This window comes from Hemibagrus wyckioides, linkage group LG24, assembly GCF_019097595.1.
Source record: "Hemibagrus wyckioides isolate EC202008001 linkage group LG24, SWU_Hwy_1.0, whole genome shotgun sequence".
NCBI lineage: Eukaryota > Metazoa > Chordata > Actinopteri > Siluriformes > Bagridae > Hemibagrus > Hemibagrus wyckioides.
In genome coordinates, this window is record NC_080733.1 from 1,687,456 (window position 1) to 1,697,455 (window position 10,000).

General features: G+C 42.0%; 1 protein-coding gene across 5 annotated transcripts in view; it reads right to left on the bottom strand.

The window, feature by feature from the left end:
- hsf1 (heat shock transcription factor 1) overlaps window positions 1-10,000 on the bottom strand; it is a 39,417-nt gene that overhangs the window by 3,139 nt on the left and 26,278 nt on the right. For 4 of the 5 annotated variants that reach the window (XM_058377436.1, XM_058377439.1, XM_058377438.1 and 1 more), the window contains 8 exons: window positions 9,934-10,000; window positions 7,316-7,377; window positions 7,030-7,117; window positions 6,696-6,829; window positions 5,625-5,858; window positions 3,558-3,635; window positions 2,728-2,833; window positions 1,067-1,117 (listed from right to left, as the gene is read on the bottom strand). The exon at window positions 9,934-10,000 is cut by the window's right edge and continues 9 nt beyond it. In XM_058377436.1, coding sequence (XP_058233419.1) covers window positions 1,067-1,117; window positions 2,728-2,833; window positions 3,558-3,635; window positions 5,625-5,858; window positions 6,696-6,829; window positions 7,030-7,117; window positions 7,316-7,377; window positions 9,934-10,000 — 820 coding nt within the window. The remainder of the gene's footprint in view (window positions 1-1,066; window positions 1,118-2,727; window positions 2,834-3,557; window positions 3,636-5,624; window positions 5,859-6,695; window positions 6,830-7,029; window positions 7,118-7,315; window positions 7,378-9,933) is intronic. The other variant, XM_058377437.1, reaches the window with a different exon arrangement.

The following is a 10,000-nucleotide window of genomic DNA, read 5'->3' on the forward strand; positions in this document are numbered from 1 at the left end:
ACGCACACATACATACACACGCATGCGTACACACACGCACACACGCATGCGTACACACACGCACACACATACACACACGCATGCGTACACACACGCACACATACATACACACACACGCATGCATGCGTACACACATGCACACATACATACACACACACGCATGCGTACACACGCACACGCATGCGTACACACGCACACATACATACACACGCATGCGTACACACACGCACACATACATACACACACACGCATGCATGCGTACACACATGCACACATACATACACACACACGCATGCGTACACACGCACACGCATGCGTACACACATGCACACATACATACACACACACGCATGCGTACACACGCACACGCATGCGTACACACGCACACATACATACACACACACGCATGCGTACACACACGCACACATACATACACACACGCATGCGTACACACGCACACATACATACACACGCATGCGTACCCACACGCACGCGTACACACACGCACACATACATACGCACACATACATACACACACACGCATGCGTACACACACGCACACATACATACACACGCATGCGTACACACACGCACACATACATACACACACACACGCATGCGTACACACACGCACACATACATACACACACACGCATGCGTACACACACACGCACACATACATACACACACACGCATGCGTACACACACGCACACATACATACACACACGCATGCGTACACACACGCACACATACATACACACGCATGCGTACACACGCACACACACGCATGCGTACACACGCACACATACACACACGCATGCATGCGTACACACATGCACACATACATACACACACACGCATGCGTACACACGCACACATACATGCATGCGTACACACGCACACATACATACACACACACGCATGCATACACACACACGCATGCATACACACACACGCATGCATACACACACACGCATGCATACACACAGACACAGGCAAAAACAAGCATGCACATACACCCCTCCCAGCATGCAAGGTCTTACACACACACACAGTCAGACTTACAGTTGTCAGACTGTCCAGGTCGAAGTCAGCGCCAGTGTTTGAACTGAAGATCTACAAAATATTAATTATTAAATATTAATTGTAAGAAAAATTAGAAGCAGAATCTTACCGCTGTTACACACCTCTCATAAATCTGGATCAGATGGGAAATAAAGTGTGTGTATGTGTGTGTATGTGGTGTGTGAGAGAGAGCATGGTTCAGGGTTGGTGTGTGTAAAGCCCTTCTCTGGATATTGTTTAAGCCTGAAACTTGAGTAAAAACCTGCTGTAAAAGTTCTCTAAGTAAGAGAACAGAGGAGTACAGAGACAGTGAGTGTCCTCGGCCAATCAGAAGTGAACAACGTCCAATGTGTCTCAGTGACTCTGATCAGATCACTGACCACTGGGAGCCTCGAGCACATACATAAATTGCTTAATCACTGTCCAGTTCATAACATCAGTCGCGATGACAGAGGCAGGAGTATCAGTGTGGGGTTTTATTAAACACTGGATTGGGAAGCCTGATGGACGAGGATGATTTGCTCTCTGTGGGTCATCGAGCGAATGCCGTTTTTAGTCCTTCTTGTCTCTGTAGAGTATTTTCCCATTACAACACTTCTCAGTAGACTGGCCAGTGCAAGGTTTTAGTTAATGATGATACACATGCACTTATTTCTAATGTACAGTAATCCCCCGCTATATCGCGGTTAATTTATCGCGGTCCCGGTATATTGCGGATTTTTATTTGGAACATAACTTTTTTTTGCGTATTTTTCCAGTATGTCGCGGTATCCGCAAAACTTATAGTGAATTGTTTTTATGTTGAAATGAGGTCATTTATTAATAAAATATAATTATTAATTACAAAATATAAACATTCATTAAAAAGAAGGAAAATGTTAATAAGAAGACGTAGCATTGTTTAGGAAAGCAATTCTGAAAATCTAAATACAGTACGGCTGGAGGAACGAGTCCGGCCAATCAGAATGCCCCATTCATTTAATCATGTGATTGTAACCTGTGATTGGCTGCTGGCTATGAGTGCAGTTGGGAAAGGGAAGCAGAATTCTCCATCACAGTTTTTCGTGTGTCACTGTCCCGAGTGTCTGGTTTTGTTCTGTGTACGCTGTATTTTTATGCTTTTGCTGCAAGCCCTATCATGCCCCCAAACACACTGCACCTTCTAAGGCTTCCGGCAAGAAAAATACATACATACAGTATTCACTATAAATGTGATATTTCTACCAATTTACCCCAAATCCATCTCGCTATATGCTTGCAAATGTTTTCTGTGTGTGTTTAAAGAGTGTGGGAGGGTCATTTACGGCTTAAACAATAAAAAAAAAGCATTTGGGGGTGGAGTCCGTGTATCACGGATTTTCGTTTAACACGGGTGGGTTTGGAACGTAACTCCCACGATAAATGGGGAATTACTGTATTAAAATATCACTATCCAGATGACCACATGTCCAGTCTGAAACTGTGCCTCAATCAGCCATAACTGAATTGTTTCTTTGGAAATCTTTGACGCAAACAGATGATTTCTCTGAGCAGCTCACCATAAACAATCCAACAAACATGTAGAATGGAACAGACGCTTGATTTCTAATCTAAAAACCGAACTGTGAAGTCACAGTCACACACATTCAATGTAGCAGAAGTGAGCAAAAGTTCACACTCACATCAAAGAGTGGTGAGGAATCGAAGCTGATGGTCTGCTTGTTGAAGATTGACTGCAGGTTTTCCAGGCTGCTGTCGATGCTGTCCAGGTGCTCATTCAGCTCATTCCTGGGCAGAAAACCAACCCTTTAGTTCAGGTGCTATAAAACTCAGCCACATCTTTACTTGATCATTGTTTCTTTGGTAGCTCACGATGTGGTTAAAAAACAAACAGCTGCACATGAAGTAAATGGTAAACATCTATCATTTTAGTGATACCCCCAAAGCTACAGAGCTGTGCCACACGCTGCTGATGGAGAGGGTGATGGGCCTCAGGAACATGTTATTTATTGATTGATCATTTTTGCACTGAGGGAAGGGGCGTGTGGAATGCACATGCATCACTACATGTATGCCATGCCACACTCTAACATCACTAAAATGTCCATGGTAAAAATTTGCTTTATCTATCATGCTATCACAGAGGCTTGATGAAGCCACTTCTCTCGCCGCTGAGCTCAGGAACCTTGATCACTTCAGAGCAGTGCCGTGGGACAGAAAGCTGCTCATGGTGTGGTGCAGGTCTAATGAGAAATGTGAAGAGGAGCTGAATAGGATCCCGTGCTACAAGCATCATGCAGCTGAAGCTTAGCAATTTGCCACCATTCCTAAGCACTATTCCTATCCCTATCCATCACCCATTTAAACCCTGGGAATGTATGAAGTGTTAAGGCTCCTGGAGGCCAGAAGCAGAGAGCAGTAGCTGAGTGTGTTTAGTGGAAATGGGCTTTGACAGCTTATTGAGCACAGCGCTGCATGTTCTGGGGTCGGCACGGTCAACTAAAATGCTAACCGTGGATGTGATCTGAGGTGAGAAGACGAAGAGGAGAGGCTGGGAAAAGGGCGGGACACCTCAGACGTCTTGGAGGAACTGAAAAGATAGAAGCACAACATGGCACTGGAGACAGTGGGAGGGGAGACACTATACCATTACTCCTCTCACCACCTGAGAGAAACCTTCAGGGCTTCAACAGTCATGAGGGTATGGAAATGTTAAATCAAATCAATCTGGAGAATGAATCATACAGGTGCAGTTGCTATGGGAACAAATGGTCTCAATGGGAAGTGAATTAAAAAACACAGAGGGAAGGAAATTCAGGACTGATTCTGTAACCATGCATTCACACTAGTGAGTCACCTGTAGCTTATTATTACTGCTGTGTCCAGAGGAACAGAGTCCCTGCGGTCTGGCTTGATTTATTCTTTCAGTTCAAAGAGTCGCAGCTGAAATGTAGCCTACAGCACAGGATTTACTACAGTCTACAATGTACTTGTCTTTACTCTTTAAACAAGCTTCAAATGAACTAACATTTTAAAAAAGTGATAAATAAAGTGTAAAAATCACCAGAGGCACCACCACATACAAACATCTCCTAAACAGTTAAATTAAATAGCGCTCTAATCAGCGTGAAAATCATTGGTTCGATTCACATGATGCCTCAGGCTTCATATTAGCTAGATCTCTACTGAGACCTCAATGACCTGCTGTTTCCCTCAGCGTTATATTCAGTGTCTCTATAGACATTTAATTAGAGGTTCTATACGACAGGATAAAAAGAGCTCACAGTCAAGATTTTTTTTCCAAGTCAGTATGATCCAAGCACAGTTTTGAGAGTGCAGGAATTGCTTTACTACATGACAGCTAATTTGCATGCAGTCGTGTGCAGCGCTCACTAAAATCACACCTCAGAGTCATGCATGTACACAGAAAATGAACAACGGTCTCTCGCTCGCTAGTGTGAAAACAGGATAAGAGGCGGATGAGAGTGATGAGAAGAGCTAAGGGTGTTGTTACATGTGAATCATTTACATACAGATTATTGAGGTATTTCATGTCTAGCTGTGCAGGTGAGTATGACATCAGCCACATCGTACAGCCACATATAATCAGTGTGTTTACAGAAATCTGTACTTCATCATGGATGAGGCACAGCAAGTAGCATTAGCACCTCACAGCTCCCAGGTCTCTGGAATCTGTCAAGGTTTAGCTCAAACATCCATGTAGGTTTCTTAATATCTGTTTCAACATGCTGTGAGTTTACGTCCCCACCTGCTGTAGTGTTTATAACATCACTCACATTCACTGTTTTAAGAATTTGTGCCATGCCGGGTGTGTGTGTGTGTGTGAGAATATTCGAGTATTATTTGATTAATGCTTAACAAATTTAAACAGTAACTCTGCTCATCACTACTGGATCCAGTCCTGATTTAAAGAATTCAAAACCACTTAATGTCACTCAGCCAATCTACTTCCTGTTAAAGGAGAATAAACACGGTTGTTTCAAGTAGTTCAGTGGAATCTGCTTAAAGACGAGTTTTTAGAAAGAAAACTGTTTATTCTAGAGAATTATTGGGACAAATCTCTTTATGTATGTAATAGGATCCAGCAGCTGTGATGTTTTTACCACAAAGATTGTTAAAGATTTGCAAACTAGAAGTGACCATCCACCATGTGACCATCTGATCACATGTTCAGGGTCGAATGTTACGACCCTGAAAAAGCTTTCATGTTCCTCTCATTCCTGAACAAGTCACTCAAGGACAGATGTAATTTGCATGTGTCAGTTTGAAGTGAAGCAGCTCGGGGTCGTAGTGTGTGTGTAGTTGTAGTGTGTGTAGTTGTAGTTGTGTGTGTGTGTGTGTGTGTGTGTGTGTGTGTGTGTGTGTGTGTGTGTGTGTAATACTCAAGTTGTGCACATTTAAAGAATCCTGTTAATTCCTAGAGCTTTATGGAAGGGAAGATAAGGAATCTTTCTCCTGATGGAGGAGTAATGTGGAAACATGACCTTGCTGGGTCAGTCACTTACAATAAGGTCAGACTGTAGGGAGTTTTGGGGGATAAGGTCATTATACTACTCACTTGTCCAGACATGCCACGCTTAAGCATTTCTGCTGTGATGTGTGCTGAGGTGGGGCAGGTGATGGCTCACTCTCCTGCAGAATGGAGTTAATAAAGGTGGTGGGGGAAAAGGGCGTGTCTGCAGGTAAAATGGACTCTGCCCCAACCTCCACCTCCACAGGACACACTTCTTCTACCTCAGAACCGTGGCTGGGGCTTAAAGGCTCTTCCTTTACATGCACCAATGGGCTGGTCCTGTTAAGAGTAGAAGAGGTGTTGTGTAAGATCAGTGGTTTAACAAAGATGAGGTCTCGCATATTTACAATACAAAGACATTCGTCTAGGTTTGTTCTGTTTTTCTTCACAAAGCATAAAAAACTAAGTGTCTCTCTCTACACATAACAGAGCAATGCAGAGGGGAATGGATTACATTAATAAGTCTGGTATGAAAACAATGTTGTGAAACTAGACAAACTGCCCAGTGGAGCACATCATAGAGCATCAGAGGTTTCTTCTGCACTCTCAGTGGTTTCCATGCTGCAGGTTATGCAGTTCACAGCTACTTGCAGGTACATTACTGTTGTCATTGCTGCTTATTTCATTGGTATTATTTTCATTGTAGCACGTATGAATTTAGTGTGAATTTCTTTTATGTACATCGAGAAGGAACTCTGAATCTGTGGTCCTCAGGCCACTTTGAAACTTGTTAAGCAACTTACACAATAAAGTGACAGGTTTAACTCATGATGGCTAAAACAAGTAAACTAACATAATAGAATTACATTTAAAATAATGTTTAAAATTAATTCTATCTTAAAATTTAAAAAAATCCCATGTGTAGGTGAGCCACAGTGCAAACAGTCTTCGGTCCACAAACAATGTGAAAACAGACCTCAGGTCACTTCAGTTCTTTCAATATTTAATTTTTATACCAGTTTACTAAAATGAACAGAATGAGTCTAATAAATGATTGTTTAGCTCACAAAAAACTCCAACGCATCCATCATCATAAACACACTAGATTTTAGACTTTAAAAAACTGCACGTAAAGCTCCGTTCAGACTTAATCAGTATTTCTAAATAAGGACTTGCCTATCCTCAATCCACTCTTCTGCACTAGCGGGGCCGGACTGAGCCAAGTCGGTGATGTCGGAGATGATCGGACCGGTCTTAACTGGTGCATTATTCGAGAAGATGCCTGTTGCTGTGAAAGTCGCTCCAGGGGACTGAAAGGAGAGAGAAAATGTGCGTACAGGCAACACCCTGAACATCCCATTTCAGATAATCACTGTTATAATCATCTCCACTCTTCTTTGAGTTTCATGCAGGAGTTAGAATAAGCTCCATTTATGTGATTGAGCTGTATTTATTTATTTATACATATAAATGGAAACTAAGCAGTATTGTATGATTGAGTAATGCTCACAGAGAGGTTGGGTGAGTGCTCCAGAGAGTACTGCCTGCTGTATTTAGGCATGGAGTGTGTTGTGCTGCTGTCATTTAACATCAGAGGCCTACAGAGAGCAAGAAAGCAGAAGATTGAAAATTTGAGCGAGATCATCATATGATTTATATATTTTAATTTAGATTTAGCTAAAAAAAAAAAAAAAAAAGCTAAGCTAAGTAAATAAGTATTGGACACCAGTGCTATAATGTTTGTCTAGAAATAAAGGTAATGAATGTTGATGGAATGAAACGTTTGAAGGACTTGCATCTTTCTTTTGACCCCAAGAACTCTGTTGGACCGTGCCAGTGTGACAAGGAACTGGATGAGCTACAGAAGGAGAAAACAATGTCAGAAGAGAAATTATTACTTATATTTAACATTTAGATAAAACATTATTATACAGACATCATCTAAACTGCCTGTCTGTAATGAAATATTCAATTAAATGTCTAACACAAAAATGAGAGATATTTGGAGCACATATGCTGATAAGTCACTGGATCATGTCTTTCTTTATACACCTCTGTAATCACTGTATCATGGCAGATGTAATGTGAGGCTTTATCCCAGCTGTATCTACAGTCAGGGAAAAAATTATTTGATCCCCTGCTGATTTTGTACGTTTGCCCACTGACAAAGAAATGATCAGTCTGTAATTTTAATGGTAGGTTTATCTGAACAGTGAGAGACAGAATAACAACAAAAAAATCCAGAAAAACACATTTCAGAAAAGTTCTACATTGATTTGCATTTTATTGAGTGAAATAAGTATTTGACCCTTTTGCAAACATGACTTAGTACTTGGTGCCAAACCCTTGTTGGCAATCACAGACGTCAGACATTTCTTGTAGTTGGCCACCAGGTTTGCACACATCTCACATCTCAAGGAATTTGGGCCCACTCCTCTTTGCAGATCCTCTCCAAGTCATTAAGGTTTTGTGGCTGACCCTTCAGCTCCCTCCACAGATTTTCTATGGGATTAAGGTCTGGACACTGGCTAGGCCACTACAGGACCTTAATGTGCTTCTTTTTGAACCACTCCTTGTTGCCTTGGCCGTATGTTTTGGGTCATTGTCAGGCTGGAATATCCATCCACGACCCATTTTCAATGCCCTGGCTGAGGGAAGGAGGTTCTCACTCAAGATTTGATGGTACATGGCTCCGTCCATCGTCCCTTTGATGCGGTGCAGTTGTCCTGTCCCCTTGGCAGAAAAACACCCCCAAAGCATAATGTTTCCACCTCCATGTTTGATGGTGGGGATGGTTTTCTTGGAGTCATAGGCAGCATTCCTCCTCCTCCAAACATGGCGAGTTGAGTTGATGCCAAAGAGCTGGATTTTGGTCTCATTTGACCACAACACTTTCACCCAGTTCTCCTCTGAATCATTCAGATGTTCACTGGCAAACTTCAGATGGTCCTGTACATGTGCTTTCTTTAGCAGGGGGACCTTGCGGGCGCTACTGGATTTCAGTCTTTCACGGCGTAGTGTGTTACCAATTGTTTTCTTGGTGACTGTGGTCCCAGCTGCCTTGAGATCATTGACAAAATCCTCCAGTGTAATTCTGGGCTGATTCCTCACCGTTCTCATGATCATTGAAACTCCATGAGGTGAGATCTTGCATGGAGCCCCAGACCGAGGAAGATTGACAGTCCTTTTGTGTTTCTTCCATTTGGGAATAATCACACCAACTGTTGTCACCTTCTCACCAAGCGGCTTGGCGATGGTCTTGTAGCTCATTCCAGCCTTGTGTAGGTCTACAATCTTGTCCCTGACATCCATGGACAGCTCTTTGGTCTTGACCATGATGGAGAGTTTGGAATCTGATTGATTGCTTCCTTCTGTGGACAGGTGTCTTTCATACAGTTAAGGAGCTGAGATTAAGAGCACTCCCCGAGAGTGCTCCTACTGTAATCTCAGCTCCTTACCTGTATAAAAGACACCTGGGAGCCAGAAATCTTTCTGATTGATAGGGGATCAAATACTTATTTCACTCATTAAAATGAAAATCAATGTATAACTTTTCTGAAATGTGTTTTTCTGGATTTTTTTGTTGTTATTCTGTCTCTCACTGTTCAAATACACCTACCATTAAAATTACAGACTGATCATTTCTTTGTCAGTGGGCAAACGTACAAAATCAGCACTGTATTTTGGTTAATTTACTCAGCTAGCAAGATTTCACTCAATACCTCTCTTATTCTTTCTGATAAACTTCCAGTAAAGACAAAGAGATGAGATAAATGTGAAAGCACGTATAGTGACTCTGTTAGAGCATCCATTATTAAATATAAAGTGTAACAGTGAGCCAAAAAACACAACACAAATAATTTTCCCCCAAAAACATGTCTATCCAGAGTAAAGGGAAAAAATCAGACTAGTTGACTGGTAAGAGAGAGTGTGTACTTTCATGATTTCCAGTGCTACTCTGACTTTATTTCTGTGTGGACTGGTCAGCAGTTTTCTCTGTCCTCCTCCTCTAGCATCAGAGTGGCAATTAATGCAGGGCAAGAGAGACTGTGCCACACACTGTCATGTTACATATGTATGAACAGTTTAAATATACTGAAGATTATTGAATCATTTACAGTTACTAAAGATTAGATGATATTGTGTAGCACTAGCTAAGGTGCACCGTATAACTCTAATCCCCTCTGAACACTGCTATGGTCCTCTAGTCTGAACACTAAAAGTCAGAAGAGTCGATTTACAATGAAAGCTTGCAAAAAGTAATGAATGCTGTGAAACAGGGTGAAGGTCTAGAAAAAAGTCCCAAAATGCTGTAGTCAAAGAAGTTACACAATGTTGTAAAACGATGAGGATGTGTAAGTAGAGGAAAGCAGGTTAGACTCTAGTAGGATGAGAGGAGACTGAAGGTGTTTACCTTATTTACAACTTTCTGTTGCTGGGCATGTTTCTGCCTCAGCATGGCCACTTCTCTCCACAAAGCT